This window comes from Aphelocoma coerulescens, chromosome 5 (assembly GCF_041296385.1).
Source record: "Aphelocoma coerulescens isolate FSJ_1873_10779 chromosome 5, UR_Acoe_1.0, whole genome shotgun sequence".
NCBI lineage: Eukaryota > Metazoa > Chordata > Aves > Passeriformes > Corvidae > Aphelocoma > Aphelocoma coerulescens.
The window spans coordinates 1334347-1351754 of NC_091019.1; the positions used below are offsets into that span (position 1 = coordinate 1334347).

At 51.2% G+C, this 17408-nt stretch overlaps 2 protein-coding genes across 4 annotated transcripts in view; both read right to left on the reverse strand.

Moving 5' to 3' along the window:
• Positions 1–7252, reverse strand: part of EPS8L2 (EPS8 signaling adaptor L2) — a 49446-nt gene extending 42194 nt beyond the window's left edge. Inside the window, exon 1 of the mRNA XM_069016162.1 lies at positions 6971–7252. The gene's annotated coding sequence lies outside the window, so the exon portion shown is untranslated. The remainder of the gene's footprint in view (positions 1–6970) is intronic.
• Positions 7253–11333: 4081 nt separating this feature from the next.
• On the reverse strand, positions 11334–17242 carry TMEM80 (transmembrane protein 80). 3 transcript variants are annotated; one of them, XM_069016166.1, is made up of 6 exons: positions 17186–17242; positions 14879–14895; positions 14477–14605; positions 13579–13651; positions 13385–13477; positions 11334–12456 (listed from the first exon to the last, which is right to left on the reverse strand). In XM_069016166.1, exons 3-6 carry the CDS (start codon positions 14477–14479, stop codon positions 12251–12253), a joined length of 375 nt encoding a protein of 124 aa, XP_068872267.1. In that variant the 5' UTR covers positions 14480–14605; positions 14879–14895; positions 17186–17242; the 3' UTR covers positions 11334–12250. The 3 variants fall into 3 exon arrangements, with proteins under 3 accessions (XP_068872267.1, XP_068872266.1, XP_068872268.1); XM_069016165.1 differs by having other exon boundaries at positions 14477–14895; positions 17186–17227; XM_069016167.1 differs by lacking the exons at positions 14477–14605; positions 17186–17242 and having other exon boundaries at positions 13579–13672; positions 14879–17168.
• Between the last annotated feature and the right edge of the window lie 166 nt (positions 17243–17408).

The following is a 17408-nucleotide window of genomic DNA, read 5'->3' on the forward strand; positions in this document are numbered from 1 at the left end:
GTCAGCAGGAAGCAGCTGTTCCCTCATTCCCTGTCTCTGTGCCATGGGCTGTGTCACAGATCTCAAGGAGAGCAGCACCTCAGTGTCCCTCTCCCAAGCTGAAGAACACTGGAAGTTTCATGGCTGAAGTCACAGACATAGGGGCTGTTCCTGGTTTGTTTTTAAGCCTGGAGCAGATGCAGCAGTGGCAAGAGGTGCTTCCTTGTCAAGAGATTGCTCGGGCAGCCGATGGCCCAGCCACACCTTGGGTGTTACCTGCTGGTTCTGGCAGAGACCAGCTATGAGCACAGCTCTGGTACATTTGCTCTCAATTTATCCTGTTGAACCTGCTCCTGCCTCGTTCCATGCAGCAGCTTCTCTGACAGAGGCGCAGCTTTTCTGGCTTTCTTTTAGCTGCTAAAACTTTAGCAACTTATTTTCCAACCAGCAGCAACTCACAGCACACCTGACAGTCTTGGAGTTATCCCTGAGAGCCTTTCATGCCACTTTCACACTCCTGCCGTGCACCTTCTATTGCAAAAAAAAGGGTGGAAAAATCCAACCCAATATTTTCCTTGTGTTTTGACTATGGCTTGAATGCCAGGTTGGAGTGAGCATGTGCCTGGATGCTGGACTAGAGCCTTCCTTCACCAGTTGGGTTCCCTGCTATGGAAACTCTGCAGGGGCAGCTGGAGATTCTCTTCAGGAATCATGGAAACACAGAATAAATAGATAGAATCATGGAATCAGCCCTTTGACTTCAGTGGATCAAACTGTCATTTCCATGGCCCAGATGTACCACTCCCCTCCCACAGTTTGGCAGGGTTTCTGTTCTCCTGAGCTGGAAAAAGAGGTAAATCAGGAATCCACCTGCCTGCGTGCCCAGGTCCCAAACCCATCAGGAGATCAGGCAGAGATGCTGGCGTGCAGGTGCCTGGTGGTACAAGACTCCTTCCCCTACCAGCCTGACGGACGGGACTCTCCTCTCGTGGGGAACTGGATCAAGCCTGTTAAAGTCCACATAACTCCAGTGAGAGGATTTGTTTGGGTGCAGTCTGGGATACCCTCTCCACCACAGAAATCCTGCCTGTGTCACATATCAAGGGGCAGTCCCTTTTGTGGTCAGTGTACCTGGACTGAGGAGCCAACCCTACTACCTAACCTTATTACCTCCACACCTGCACAGTCTGCCTGGGTACATGTTATTCCTCTTCCTTTTTCAAGGGCTTTTGAAAGTCCCGTATCTCAGCCCAGCTGCAATGCTGGGAGCACCAAGTACCGAAAGCAGGACAAACTGCCTGGCTGTGTGAAAGTCAGAGTTACAGGTTAACCCACAGGAATGGCCACGGACAAGGCCATTCGCTTCTGCCCCAGAGGAAGACATTAATATCTTCCCAGAGAAAAGAGGTTTTAATTAGTGCTCCCTTCTGCATAGAGCCTGGCTCTCCTCCTCTGTCTCCTCAGCTGAACACAGCTATAATTAAGAGGCAGCAGTGTCAGGAATGGGAGTAGGCTCCAGCCTATGATTTATTAAGGGATATCGTGAGTGCAATTACCTTTCTCTCTTCTCCTCCCCCTGGTGTTTTTATGAAGTGAATTTACTGATGAAATTATTATCTCAGGCTCAGGCAAATGGACACCTCTGTGTTTATCTCAGCACCAACAGCGAAGTCACTCTTTTGCCTCCATACAGTCACCACTGAAAGCCTCAAACATGACTTATCATAATGTCATAAATGGATTGGTTTGGGTTGGAAAAAGTTCCATTTCCCTGTCATGAACAGGGACCTGCCCTGTCCCTGCTTTCCACTAGACCAGGTTGCTGCAAGCCCCGTCCAGCCTGGCCTTGAACACTCCCAAGGATGGGGCAGCCACAGCTTCTCTGGGCAACCTGTGCCAGGGCCTCAGCACCCTCACAGGGAAGAATTTCTTCCCAATATTTAATGTAAAGCCACCCTCCTTCAGCTTAAGGCCATTTCCCCTTGTCCCGTCATTCCATGCCCTTGTGAAAAGGGCATGGAGAAGTTTGGAGGACTTGGAGGAGTCTGTGTCCACAGAGTCAAGTTCTGGCTGGCAGCAGCAGTGGGACAAGGAGAGACCCAAGGGAGTCCTGATGGTGGCAGTGAGGAGTGAGTGACTGACTAGGACAAGCCACTGGCATTTCCACAGCAGTGAGGTGGGTCAGGTTTGGGATTCATTTTGTATTTGCCAGTGAGGGAACCTGGGGCTGCCCATGATTTTAGGTGTCAGCTCTGGTTCCGGCAGCCAACACCTGTAAGGCATGAAGAGATTCTCAGCTCCCAGCTGGCTCCCACTTCTGTCTGTCTTGAGAGAGAGGGAAGTTAGGTGTAAACAGTCTGGGGAAGTGTTGACTCAGCCTGATCCTAATCGCCATCCCACCAGCAGCACTATTTCACTTTCTGAATCAGCTGTGGTGCCTGAACTTTGCTTTATTGCCATTCGGATGGGCTGCACTTTACCTTTGTAGGATATAAATCTGGACACGTTGAGACTGATAAGACAGAAGAAGGAAAAATGAAAAAGGAAGCAGGAAGGACTAAACTTGAATTCGAATTATGAAAAACTTCAGGGGTCAGTGCCCCAACCAGAAACCAAAAATAGGAAAGAATTTTTTGTCCCATTCCAAGGCAGTGCTGAAAGACCCCAGCTCACAAATGTGGAGTGTTCCTGTTCCATCAGCCATGGAAAGATCTGCCTTCATCTGGGGCAAGGCTGGGTTGTAGGATCGTGAGCTGTGAGGGCTCATTTGTGCCACACCTGCCCATCATGACAGCCAAGGCTGTTGCAAAATCCTATCCCATCACCCCGAGGGTGCTCAGCTCCTCCATTCCAGCTGAAATTGCTGCTAGAAGCTGTGGTAGTGTCCAGGGAGTGGGAAAGAAGAGGTAAATAGGTGGGCTAATGCCTCTACAGGTAAAACCCCAAGTGTGGACTGGATGGGGGAAATGTGCCCCTGGCTCTGGAGATGAGGATTTCTCGCATTTGAGATGTGTTTGCCTGTCTCAGCAGGACAAGGAGAACCTTCGTGGGAGATGCTGGTGAGAGGGGTTGATTTGGACCCTGCTCTGAAGGCAGGGATGGATGTAAGGGCACAGAGCATCCCAAGCAGGGTCTAGCTCCATGCCAGACGGGCTGGAGCAGCCCAGTCCCTGCCATCAGCCTCTTGCCTTGTGAGGGTCCCCTGATCCCACTGTGCCTGCAGGAACAGGCACCTCCAGGCCTCGCTTGGTGCTTTCAACCAAATCAGGGCCCCAGCAGCTTGTCTGGGCACTTCAGTCCCGGTCCCAGGGCAGCTGAGCAGACAGAGACTGACTCCTCACTCCTTCCCGGGGGTTGGAAGCTTTTGTTCTGTTCCTCAGCAGATGCTCAGTGGCAGTAAGCACGTTGCAGTAATGCCCTTGGGAGCACTCGGAGAATGGGAACAAGGGCTGGGCTCTCCTGGGGAATTCAGTTCAGGTGAATGGGAAATATCTCCAAACCGGTCCAGCTCAGCTACACACCCTTCCCTCCCTTCTTAATTGCAATTCTTCCTAATTTATCTGGATTACCAGGAAGTAAAATGCCAGGACTCTTTTGGTTACCCCCCTGGCATCGTGCATTGCAATTTTGGAGGCGGTACTGTCGCCAGCCCAGGAGAAAGGAAAACTCTCGCTGCCTTGGGAAAAGGCAAACCATCACCTATGTGCAGAGGTGGCCATGTCCATGTGGAAGCAGCTCTCCCTGGATCCCCTTCCTTTCCCTCTTGGCACCTAAATATTTTAGGGATGGGTGACGGCATTTTTTTCCCTGAGCTTGACCTTTCAAACCCACTGCAAGCAGACAGAGATACTGTTCACAGCCTCCCCACTCCATGAAAATCCTTCTGCTCTACTCCATTCCTGACTGTGGTCTTGTCAGCAGGTGGGGATCCAGAGCCAAACTGTGCTCTCAGGCCTCCTGGACCTCCTTGGATCTTGTCTCCTGCGTCTCTCAGGTGTTGTACAGTGCCTGGCACCATTTCTGATGGTGCAAGGACTCTCCTACAATGCGGGTGGATGAGCAGAGAGGGTTTCTGGAGTACCACCCTTCCCCTGCCTTGGAGTGGGAAACATGAATACCTCCTGGACAGGCAGATGGGTATTTTTCTGGGCACTTTCTGAGCCTTGGCCAAACAGGTGGTTCAGCAGGCCGTGCTGGCAGAGCCAAGTGCTGCTGGATCTGCCGGCGCTCTACGGGAGCTGCCATGCCAGGCAGATACTGAGCTGCTGGTAAAGCTCTAGCGGAGTGCAGGAGATCATCCCTGTCGCTCCAGGAAGTCTGTGGACTTTACTTGGCACTTCTGCTTGGGGGTCACTAGGCTAGGCTCAAGTATTTTCCAAGGGTGATTGTTTTATTGCCAATGACACCAAACGCGCAGGCTAAAGGCCGTGCATTCCTGTCCGCCCTGGAGGGAAGGGCAGCACTGCTGACTGCATTTGTGGAAAGGAGTCATGAGCCCTGACCAGCCCCATGCAAGGACAAAAACATAAAGTCTTCTTCAAAACCACAAACCTGCCCTGGCCCAGCACTTCAGGGAGACCATGGCATGGAAGGGAGAAAGCCAAGAGTATGACGGAGAGTCAGCACCCCCGGATGCAGCCCTCTGGGAATAATACTCCAAGAGTTCCCCACGCACTCAGGATTTATTTCATATGGATGTTTCTCAAGCCCACGCAAGCCAACGCATTTGTTCTCCCTGTTTCACTCCTTTCTTTTTTGCTACAAGGGCTGAAACCTCCCAAGTCCTACAGCACATTAGTGCCTCTTCTGAATCTTTCTGTTCCAGAATGATCCTGTGAGCCTATGAAAAGCATTTTGTTTTCCAGCACATTCCAAGCCATCTTATCCAGGGGCAGATGCCAGCAAACCTCTGGCAGGTTTGGACCTGCAGCCATGCCCCAGCAGGGTCTCCTCTCAGGACCTACAGCCCGGTTGAATGACCAGAGCGGAGCAAGCAGGCCAGGGTTCCTTCTGTGCGACCCCTCCCTGTCTCTTCGTGCCCTTGGATGAATCCAGGCAGGCAGCCACGACAATTTGTCATAACCTGGCAAAATGGTGGCTACTGTGACATCACCATAGACAGCATCTGCTCTGCAATGTCCCTCACAGAATCATCATGGTTGGAAGAGACCTTCGAGATCGTGTAGTCCTACCCTCGACACCATCCATGGGAGTTGGGCAGATGGAGCCCTAGGATCTGCAGGGCTATTTCAGGCTCAGGGCTGGGCTTTGTCACTCTGACTGATGGCGAGTGGTTTGCAGTCAGCAAAGGTGGGCACTGAAGGCACATTCTGTCTGTCCCTGCGATACCTGTCCTGTGCCTCAGAAGACATTTCCTGCTGGTGCTGAGCAGCATCCAAGCTGCCCACCTCTGTCATGGTGCCTGTGCCCATCCTGACATCAGGGGTGATGGCAGAGGGGCAGAAAGCCAAGGACTCAAAGCTTGTCTTGGCAAACTGCTCCCAGTGGTGTGTGCATGTCACAGCCGTTCTCCAGCGTCACTCACAGCTGTTCCCTTCCTGGGACTTCACCAACAGCCAGTTCAACAATGCTGGTGCTAAACTTTTCCTCAGGTGCCTAAAACCACTCCCAGTTCCTCTAAGCTCTATGATTATATGACAAACCCACCCTGCCCTGCTGAGTACAGTGGAGTAGATCCTGCTCTAGACCACCTGGAGGGCTGGGATACAGCTGGAAGAGCACCAGTTCCTTGGCCAGCCTTCCCAAGGCTTCAGCTATGGAAACCACCAGGAGGAACAATGCAGGCCTGACCACAGTGGAACTGAGCTGTAGTGTTGTCCCAAACACCAGTTCAAGCCTTTGTTTTAAACAGGGCCAACCAACGACCTCTCACAGACACCTTCCCACAGTGAATCCCAAGTCCCTCTTCCCAGTCCTGTTTTAAAGGGCTCCTTGATTCAGCACTGCTGCCTGCCCTTTCTGTCTGTGAAGGACAGAATCAACTGAAAACTCGGATCACAGAGCAGAATAGAGCAAGGAATGTGCTGCTGCCTGCGGCATCCACAGGTGAAACCCTGTGTGGGTCCCTGCTGTATCAGCTGGGAGCTGAGCCTCTGGCTGTCACTTCTTTTCCTCAGACAAAGTCCTTTTTAGGGGCACATCCCAGCCAAGCTCTGGTACTCCTGGATGAGCAGCTACTGATGGATCTGATCCATGCTTTTGGAGCAGCCCAGCAACACAAGTGTTAACTCCCTGTTGCCCTAATTACAGCGGGGCAGCCACCGGATTTTACTACTGTGCTGTGTCACAGTTATTTCCAGTATTTGAAAATAATGTTGGTCACATCATTTGTCCCTGAGTCTTGTCCTCGGTGGAGTTTGCACCAGCATTTTCCAGGAAAATAAGAGAAAGGGGACAGGAATGCTGTGACTCGTTAACGTGGATGAAAGCTCATCAGGAGGCAGAGCTGTCACGACAGGGAACAGGGCAGCTCCGAGCTTCCCTCCGTGCTGAAATCGGGTGGTGGATCCTGCCAGGATCAGGGGTAGGGAGATCTCACCCACCAAGAGCAGCAGCTCCTTGAGGGGCCCGGCGGAGAACGGCCAGAAGTTCTACACATGTCCCCAAAAGAGGAAACCCCGAGGTTTGCAAACAAACAGCTGCTCAAAGCTACGTCTCCAGACTTCATTACGAACAGAAAAAAGCCTCGTTCTGTGCCAAATGGACATTTTGCTGCCAAGAAAGTGCCACCTACTGGATCTCATCTGGTGGGGAATCACCAGGACGGGAAACAAACTCAGAAAACACAATGCTGGGAAAAGTACGTTTTTTCATCTTTTTAAACTAAAGCAACAGAAAACTACACTGATAATTCCCGCAGCCACAGCCCCTCTCCAGCCGTTCTCCCTCCACAGCAGAATCAGACAGACTTTTGAAGTGGATAAAAGCTGGGGAGGGAGATGTGAAGTTTTAGGGCTTGCAAAGGACTCACCGGTGCTGAGAAGCCGCTCTCGTCTCCCGCAGTTCGCTCAGCTCCCGTGAGTTCTCTCCCAGTTTTCCGTGCCCTCCTACTTAAATCCTGCTGCCATTCTCCAGCAGCCAAGCTCCCTGTCCTCCCTGCACAGGCTGTGAGCCCGGTGCCCCGAACGCTGAAGGAGAGTGAGAGGCAGAGCCCACCCGGCAGCCCGGCCCGGGGTCCCCGTGCTGTGGTTCCCCTCTGCCCTTTCCTCCTGGTGCCGCTCGCCCCGAGTGTCTGAGAGCAGGTGACAGAGGTTTCTTGGCAGAGGAGAGAGGAGGGGAGGGATGTGGAGGCAGGGAGAGGTGGAGCTGGGACCCGGCGCAACAGGTTACTGTATAACCAGGAGCCGGTGGCCCCGGGAGCGCCGGGGGCTGCTGCACCCTTCGCCCACTCCCCGGGCAAGGCGACCAAGAACCCAGGAGGGACGTGTTAAACTTCGGGTTTCCTGCTCCCGAGAACATTTTGTACCCAATGGGAAAGTTGAAGGTGGCGAGGGGAAGTGAAGGAGTGCTTGGAGCTCAGTTTTCCATCGCCGGTGAGAGGGGACGTGCTGCCCGACCGCCTCATAGGGGGAACAAGGCACCTTTTGTGCAGCCCAGGGCTCTCCTCCGCGCTGGCTCGCGGGTTGTTTTCCTCCAGCATCGCTCCTGCCTGCTCTCTGTCCCGACGTCTGCAGCAAGGAAAGGTGTTGGGAGATGGAGGGAGAAGGCAAAGCGTCCTCTCTCTCACATTCCCCAAAGCAATTGGGGTGCAGAGCAAAGTCCCCTTCGGGGTACCCCCTCTGTGGCACTGTGCTCCTTGGGGTTACGTGGCCATAAAGCCCCTCCTTTTGTCCCATCTCTTCCATGAAAGGTTTAGATGGGATACTGGGAACAAAGCCTTCCCTGTGAGGGTGCTGAGGCTCTGGCACAGGTTGCCCAGAGAAGCTGTGGCTGCCCCATCCCTGGAATTGTTCAAGGCCAGTTTAGACAGAGCTTGGAACAACCTGGGCTGGTGGAAGGTGTCCCCGGCAGGGAAAATATCAGCTGGGTCATACTGACGTGTCCATGGCAGGGTGGGATCCTTCTGGTTAGCCATTCCTCTCCCAAAACGGAGGCTTTTAAGAGTGTTTTATTGAAGTGCAAGTGCCTGCAGGCCTCCCTACCCACGCTCCGTGTTGAATCCCTGCCGTGTACATGTGAAGTGAGACCCCGTGTCGCTGGCCCTGGGAGGAAACGGCTTTAACTGTGACACTAGGGAAAGAAACAAGGAAAAGCTTCCCCCTCAGGACAGCAGTCTGGGAGAAGCCCAAATTCCTTAGCTTGACATATGCTGAGTTCCCCGCTGCTGTGGGTTTCTTTGAGGGGCTTGTGCCCAGCGCAGGGCCTGGCCCGGGTCCAGGCGCCGCACGGAGGAGCCGCCCCGGTGAGTTCCTGTGGGAGGAATGCGGCCGGGTGAGCCGGGCGGGCAGGCGGAGGAGAGCAGCTCCCTGCCTGACAGTCGGGATGTCGGCAGCTCGGGTTTGACAGGAACACGACCTCTCCTGCAGCGGGAGAACACGAACCCGATACTCGGTGTGACATTCCCGCCCAGTGCCCTGTCATCCTCCTCGCCGGGATCCCATGGGATACATTGTGAAAACACGGCCAGCCCTAGGAAAAGCAGGATTTAGGGAATGCCTGCCGTACCAGGCAGGAGAAAGGATATCAGTCCAAAACAAGGGAAATGCAGTGGGAATGTCAGCTGTGCTGGAGCCTGGTGAGCCTCAGCAGCTGGAAGGTTTTGTGCAGGAGATCCCTACTCCCTGAAATGCATCACTGGGGTATTTCAGGAGGACTGCTGGACTGGACTGACTTTCCTGGGATGCAAACAGGGAGTTGTCAGGATGGTGTTCTAAGGCACTGCTTCCTATCCAGCTCCACATTCACAATGAAGACAGGGCTACTGTGAGCTGCTGTGCCCCACAGCAAATCTCTTAACTGCTCTGCAGAGGCAGCAACTTTTCCTCTGGGCAGGGAAGAAAACCACAGCAGAGCTTATTACACCTTCCCTGCTGTCCCACCTGACAGCTGGTGCCGGTGGGGGTGGGCCAGAGGCAACTATAGAATCATGGAATGGTTTGGCATGAGTGAATCATCCTGTGGCATGGTGGCGGTTCCTGGCGTGGCTCCCACGTGTGGAACCGAGTGCATGTCCTTGGCCTCCCTCCTTCACAGCACTGGGCCACTCCAGAGGGACTTCATAAAGTCATGGACCCATAACCCTATCTCCCGGTATCTCCAATTTGGAAATCACAGGAGGCTGACTTGCCTCTCGGGATCAGCCTTTTAAATCAGCTTGGCGGCAGACACCCCTGTGATGGCTCAAGAACAAAGACTTGTTAAGTAAACACCACCCAAACCCAGCTCCTCAAAATATGTGTTCCTCTAAATTTTTAATGCTGTTTGCATCCAACTTGCTTGTCCTGTTTCAGAAGGGCTGGGCCTCGTAATTAAAAGCTCCAGCGATTTTATGTCTGGCAAATGTCATCAATGGCTTCACTATGTGTGCCCTGCTTCTCCAAGCAGTGGGAACGGTTTGGAAAGGAGCTCCTGGTTAGGGGAACTCTCTGAAGCTGATTCACTTTGGGTCTTTGTACCAGCTCAGCATCGAGAGATGCCACCATGGAATCAGGGACACCAGCATAATGACAACTCCCATTGAAAGTCTGGAAGTACTTGGGATGAAGGAGCTGTTTGAAGCTCCCAGGCTTCATCCTTCATCATGAAGCACAGGGCTGTCAGCAGCAGCAGTATCCCACAAAAGAGTTCATGGACAATTTTATCTGAAATTGGAAAACTGAAACCAGAGCTGTCCTGCTCTTGGGAAGATGCAAGTCTAGGTTGGTGCCAGCTGACCCCAGCAGGCACCAACAGCCAGCCAGGGCTCTGAGCAGTTGGAGCCATCAGGCCCTGCTCTGAAACAAGCCCAAAAAGTCATGTGTGCTATCCTATGTGCTCATGGCTCAGTATCAGGAAGTATTGGCACTCTCTGCTGATCCTTGTTTTTCACCTGGGTGATGGGGAGGGAGCAAAGGGTTCACCATGTTTTATAATACATATTTTGTATTTATTTTGTTTGTGGTGATCACCCCAAGAAGGTGAAGCACAGGGGCTGTGAATCAACATTAACCTATGTGACCATGTTTACCATTTCACCTGCATTCAGGTAAAAATCCCACTTTGCAATATTCCCTTTAAAGCCTGTCAGTTGTTCTGTGGGCAGACCTTTGTGTAAGGCATATGCAAACACCAGGAAAAGTTTGTGCTTTTTTTGTGCCCATCCAGGAAGTTTTGCTTGTGTGCTTTGATCGTTAACGGGGCAGGGACAGCTCGGTATGTTGGTCACTCCTCAGAACAAGCATGTGATGGCACATTCCATCATGCCAAACAAATCTGGGAGGACAAATAGGTGGGGGCTCCATTCAGGCAGATTAAGCACAGAAAGATTTGGTCGTTCAGTTTCCTGGGTGCTCCTTAGCCCCAGTTCTGCTGCTGTGACATTTCCATGGGAGCAGCAAAGGGCCAGCTGTGCCCTGGCTTAGCAGGACCTGTCCAAGGGGATTTGTGCCAGTGGGTGCTTTGATTATGGCTGCCAGGTGGTGTAATGTGGACAGAACTTGCTGTTACCTGGCCTGGGAGTAGAAAGATTGGGGTGCAAGGGACTTTAAAGCTCATCTCCTTCCATCCCCTGCCAAGGGCAGGGACACCTTCCACTAGACCAGGCTGCTGCAAGCCATGTCCAACCTGACCTTGGACACTTCCAGGGATGGGGCAGCCACAGCTTCTCTGGGCAACCTGTGCCCGGGCCTCAGCACCCTCTGAGTCAAAAATTATCTCATAATATCTCATCCAAACCCATCCTCCTTTGGCTTGATGCCACTCCCCCTCATCCTGTCACTACATGCCCTTGTGAAAGGTCCCTCTCCAGCCTTCTTGTAAGCCCCCTTTATGTACTGGAATCCTTAAGGTTGGAAAAGCCCTCCATGATGATCAAGTCCAACCACTGAATGACTGAGGGATGAAACTGGGCCCTTCCACAGAACTTCTGTGTCTTTTGTCCCTTTCTACCCCCACCAGAATGCAAAGAGCAGCATGGCTGAGGTGCCACAGGCCTACACCCCACTATTTTCAGCCCCTGGCGAGTGCAAATTAGCTCAGACCTTCTCAGGACAGGAGAAGGGGCTACACACAACAGCAGGATCAGGATCAGGCTCAGAAGAGGCTTTCACACACATCCAGGCTTGCCCAAGTCTTCCTTTGGGTGACTTAGCTGGAGCCCAAGATCTGAACAAGATGCTCTGCACTTCAAACACTCCTTAGATCTAAACCATTATTTATTTGAATGAATAAATAAATACAAAAATAGGAAATTCTGAATACAAAATCGGCTTCTTCAAAAACCCAGAAACTCCCAAAGCTTTCCATTAACATATATTTTTGATACAGTAAAAAACTCTGCACTTGCACCAGTTAGAAGGTAAAAGACAGGCTTGAAAGTAGTAATTTTTGCAGAATAGCAGAAATAAGCACATTTAACACCAAACAGAAATAAACCTGCCAACATGCTGTTGGACTTTTAAACAGGACAGAAGGGAAAATGAATGGTGAATGGTTTTGTTAATTTAAAATCCATCCTGTTTAACCAAACATCCCCTCATGCAGTGTGTCAGTAAGAACTGGCTGCCAAACCTTGTGGCTTGGCTCTCCAGGTATGCACAAAACCCAGTTCCACTCTCCCCCACTGGGATACATCAGGTTCTGCCCTACTAAAGTCAGGGAAATTACCACTGAGGTCTAGAAACACAAATGAGAGCAGGAGAGCAGCTGTGCCCTCAAACATGGACGTGTGCGTGGCAAGGCACAAGTGAGCCCTGGCCTGATTCATTTCTGTGTCACTTGGGCTGCATGTTGCTGCTGTGCCATGAAAACTCCCACCATGCCAGCAGCACTGGCTCCTACCCTATGGTAGGAATGGGTATTTAGTACTGATCCCTGGTGAATGCCAGAGCATGATGGGTTTTGCTGATTTATCCCTTGCCTTTGCCCATAAATAAGCCAACGGTGGGACAGCATCACACATCTGCTGGGCAGGACGTCTCTGTCCCCAAAACTTCTAATTTAAACAGAGAGAAGCTTTACAGGGTTTTTCTATACAAAGGAATTCAATAGTGGAAGTGAAGCCTCACTCTTTCAGAGAACGAATGTGTGGCAGGCTTGTGGGACGGGGCCAGGCTCAGCTGACAAAGGCAGCGATGGCCATGACCTTGAGCCCCGACTCGAGCCCGTAGGCCGAGAGCAGCAGCGCGTTGAGCAGCACGTCTGCCCACAGCACGTAGGTCTGCCACAGCAGCAGGTACACGCACAGCACCACGCTGCCCACCGTGAGCCCCAGGCTCAGCCCCAGCGGGGCCTCTGCTTCGGTCAGGTTACCCTTGAAACCTGCAAGGAAACAGAAACCAAAGGTCTGATTTGTTCTGACAAGAACTCAAGCTGTAACTCGAGAGTATTTCTGCTCAAAAAAGGCCCTGGACCTTGCTCTTACCGAGTCCTAAAAAAGCTCAAAATACATTGAAACACCAGCCTAAATCAAGGCTCTGCCAGCAAACAACAAACCCAACACCAAAGACAATCCATTTCGAAACAGGAAGATGAACCAAAGTTAATCTAAATAAGAAAGCCATCAGCTCATCAGTTGATAGTCACAGCCAGGGCACCTCTTCTTACCACAGAGAATCACTTCTGAAGCTGCACCGTTCTGAGCACTCATCTTCAACCTCCCTGAGCCCCCCAGCCCCGCACTCACGCATGGTGACCTCGGTGCACTCCAGGAGTCCAATCCTCATTTTCAAGTCTTATTCCCTGCTAATCTATTCCTGTTTCAAATGACTGTCATTGTGGAGAAGCTGTCCTTCTCTCTTCCTTGCAGCTTATTTCCAAGCTCAGCTCAGTAGATTTTGGTGTTTAACTACATTAGAGTTGAAACACGCATCTTTATTCATGGATCGGGCTCCAAGCAAATACACAGAGAGCTTTAAGGCAGCAGAACAAATCCACCCCTAAAGACACTCAGATTGATTCAAGAGCCTCACCGTGCATAAATGTCTTGGGAATATTGAGCAGATTTTAATAGTGATTTGGGTTTTTTTAAACATTGGACTTGAAGAAGTTTTAGCATGCTCTGGGGTCAGGAGGCCCTTCCTGCCCTTCTGTCTTAGTGACAGGAAGGTGTTGTTGGTGCTTGCAGGTGTCCTCAGGAGTGAAAGGAAAGGTGTAGGGGTCTCCAAATATCTGCTCAACTAACAGACTCTATTTCCAAATGATTCATGTTTACAGATTACATTCCAGGTGCACTGATAACATGACCTACCCAAGTACAACCGAAGCACTTCCAGAATGGCCAAAAGGAAAAGCACAGCAAGATCAGGAGCCAAAAAATCATCTGGATAACTGAAAACTTGACCTGGAGAATAAACCAGAGTAAATAAAGCAGGAAAACACAGCAGGACAAAGCCCAGCTGTGCATCAGCACGGCCTGCTCTGCGGAAAATACCTGTGACTTACTTTTGTAAATGATCATTGCAAGGGTTGCCAGGAAGTAGAAGATGTAATAAATCCCATTTACATAAAGCAGGATCTGTAAGGGAACCGATGACAGCTGAGAACTGTTGTTAAGGATTTCTCATAGTGATGAGGTGGGATCTATTCCATAAAATCACCATTTCCCAGTAACCCCAAAATATACTGCACTCTCTCTCCATACTGAATGGTTCAGCTATGCCTGGCCTGTGGAGAGGGTTCAGGAAGGAACTTGAGGCTGCAAACACCACAGGCTGGGATAAAAGCTTGCTGTTTCAGGCTTGGCTTTAGTTCCTTTTTTAAGGAATTTTATTTGGTCAGTAGTGGGGCATCCGTTAGCCTGAGGAAGTGGGGGGGATGCATATGTACATTGCCCCAGACTACTTCTACACCTCTTAGTCAGCCTTAAGGAAGTTGACAGAGAGTTGGCAAACTCCATCAACCTTGCATTTGGAGAAGAGGTGGCTCTGTGCAGCAGCCAGGCCTTGTTCGTCCCCACAGTATGGAAAAGCTGTCCTCCATACCTGTCTGAACTCAGCTTTGAGATGCAAATTCCTAAGAAACAGCCTTAATTCACTCCCCTCTCTCCCCCAGCCCGTTTCAAATCCTACAAATATCTCCAAGCAGGGATTTCAGCCCAGGCATCTTTTACAGGAACTGCCCATCCCCTTTCTAAACCCACCCACGCACCATGGATGGATTCCAGTTCCCAGAGCAGCTCATTTGATTAACACAGAACCAGGTTTTGGGGTTTTTCCAGTTGAAGGAAGGTGGAGCAAAAAATTACTAGATAGGTTCTAAGCATGGAAATCTCCAGAGCCAAGGGTGTCTCCTCCTAGGAGGTTACTTGGATCTTGGCAGGAGTAAAGGTGGGGTGACTTACCATAAGAGAGGAGGAAGTTACTACTGAGAGCTGCTTTTACTACCTCTTGTCAGCTGTGTCAGCTGTCTGTGAGCTGTGATGCAGGGGGTGTGTCCAGCAGTCCATATATCCAATTTTTAGCCTCCTTTCCTAAGAAAATGAGTTAAGTCATGACTGAAGGGGGGCTAAAGGGGTTTCTGCAGGAGCAGGAGCCCATCAGGGCCAAATCCCAGCTAAACCTGCACAAAACATCTTCCCTTGGAAGCAATGGGGTCATGCTTCCTGTGGATGATGCTGTGGATGGAAAACTCAGGAGCACAGACCCAGCACTGTGCAGAGCTACTGGGGAGAAGATAGGAATCCACTTGAGGCAGTCTTCTTGAGGATTCCCACATGCAGGGAGCAGTGGTACAGAAAGGATACAATCTCTGATGTTCTTCCTTTGCATGGAGAAGGAGAAAATAAAGAGAAGAAAATAAGTCTAAATCCTGAAACATTCTAACAATGGTATCTAAATGCTGGGAGGAATCTTCTTTTTTCACCTCCCAAGAACATTTATTGTTTTCCAGATAGTGGAGCTCAGGTTCCAAAAATAACCTTTTCACCTAGATGAAGCCTAAAACAATCTGGGGGAAAACCCTACTGGGAAAAGCCACTTTCAGTGAGGAACTTTAGGCTTTTTCAGAGCCTGAAGGAGTGCACAGGCATTATCCAGAACTTGTTCATCCTGTCCTTTCCCAACAGATGACACTTCATCCCCTCTAACTATGCAGGAAGGAGGTGAACATGGGAACCAGAAGGGACCATTTGCTTGTAAATTGTGAGAAAGTTTGTGGAGAACACAGAGCTCCAGGGTTCCTCTAAATACCATCCCTCCAAATGTCATCTGTCCAAACCAGTTCCCTTCACAAAGTCATTCCATGTCCAACCTCAGTGTGTTCTGACTGCCCACAGAAATCAAACCAAGTATTTCCAATGATCCAACCAACACATTTCACTTTCTTATTATTTTCTGAAAAAATCACATAAAATTGCCATGCAACATGACAGCACCAACCTACTGGAGCACCTCTTGAGTTCCTCATTAATATTCTCAGCCTCTCTGAGACACAGGAGGAATTGCACAGTTGGGATTTGTGTTCCAGGGAGAGTAAAACCTGTGAAAGGCCATTTCATCTGTCTGCTCAGGGACAGCTCGTCATTGTCACGCCGCCATCCTCATCCCCGGATTCCTGAAGTCAATGTCCTCTTCACCTCAGATTTTTATGCACTTAGGCCCAAATTAATTCCCCCTAACTCCAGGCAGCTAATTAAGGTGTCCAGTTTGGGAACACAGTGGAAACAGGCACATGATTTTAGGTGATTAACGTGTCCGTGACCTGAAATGTCTCCTGGACATGATCCTCTCCTCTCAGCTCTCCGCACTGGGACTGGGGGCTCCGAACGCTCATCCTGTTACTTAGGAGTGGCACGACAAGGGAGAATGGCTCTGATAATGGAAGAAGTTCTTCCCTGTGAGGGTGCTGAGGCCCTGGCACAGGGTGCCCAGAGCAGCTGTGGCTGCCCCTGGATCCCTGGCAGTGTCCAAGACCAGGCTGGACATTGGGGCTTGTAGCAGCCTGGGACAGTGGAAGGTGTCCCTGGCCATGGCAGGGGGTGGTACTAGATGAGCTTCAAGGTCTCTTCCAACCCAAACCATTCCAGGATTCCATGTTCATTCAATATCCAAAAGTGCAGCTACACCACTGATGCTGAATTGTATGATGGCTGGAGTCATACAATTCCCATAGGCAACTCTGAGTGAATTCCCTCAGGGCAGTTCCCCAGCTTTGTATCTGAACTCTCATTAATCCCTTCCCAGGAGAGGGCAGTGAGCCTCCTGCAGCTGCTCCAGGCCGGGATGGCAGCCACTGCTCCTGAGGATGTGCTGCCTCCCCCAGAGCGACCGGGACACTTCCCAGGGATAAACCCTGAAACCCCACAGCACACCCGGGAGAGGGACTCTGGAGTCGAGGGATTATTAAAGCACCTGAGTATATAATTTCAGTGCTTTATCCAACAAAATCTTACTTATTATGGTTATTTATCCAGGCTGGTGCTGATTTTAGAGTGAATGACATTGAGAATGGGGATTTGAGGTGGAGCATGGCCCATTTTCTAACAAAATGGCTTCATTTTTAACATAAAACTGCATTAAAGGCAGCAGCTGTGGCGAGCATCACCCAGAGCGCCTCACTGCACAGACTTGGGATTAGAATTTTTTTTTACGAACTCGGCAAAAATTTTCCAAACCACCCTTATCTACCCAGGGCAGAAATTTACATTTTTGGGAAAAAACTTTGACCTCTGTGAAAGATTTGGAAATTAATGATTTTGACCACACTAAGGATGAATTTTTTCCTCTCTGGATCCCAGCAGTTCCTAATTTGAAGCAAAGATCTGGATTTTTATGCGGCGTCTCTCGGCCTCAGGAAAGCGTCTTTCCCGGGGTCAAGCTGCCTCCTCAGCCCGCACATGCGCCAAGGCCCTGCTCACGCGCCACCGGGATCTGCCTCAGCGTGTCGGGGCTGTCGCGATATGACACCGGGGCTGGGCTCGACCTCCGCCCCGCCTCGCTCTAGTAATGTCCCCTGCAAGAGGTCACCTCTAGCACGGTGGGAGATAGCCCCCCCCGGTGCCCCGGAAAGGGCTGTCGTGCCGCTGTCGCGTCGCTATCGCGACACCGCTCACCTCGGCTCGGCACCGCCATCTTGGCACCCCGCCCCGCCCGCCGGTCCTCCGCCGTCCCGGCAGCCCGCGCGCGGCCGCTCGCCCCGCCCAACCCGCCTTCGGGCGCGATCGGAGCGTTCGGCCCGGTTCGGTCTCTTTCGGGCGGATTCGGGCGCTGCCCGTTCGGGCGTCTCCGTTCGGGCCGGCGAGCGGAGCTCGGGTGCGATCGGAGAGGACTCGGCAC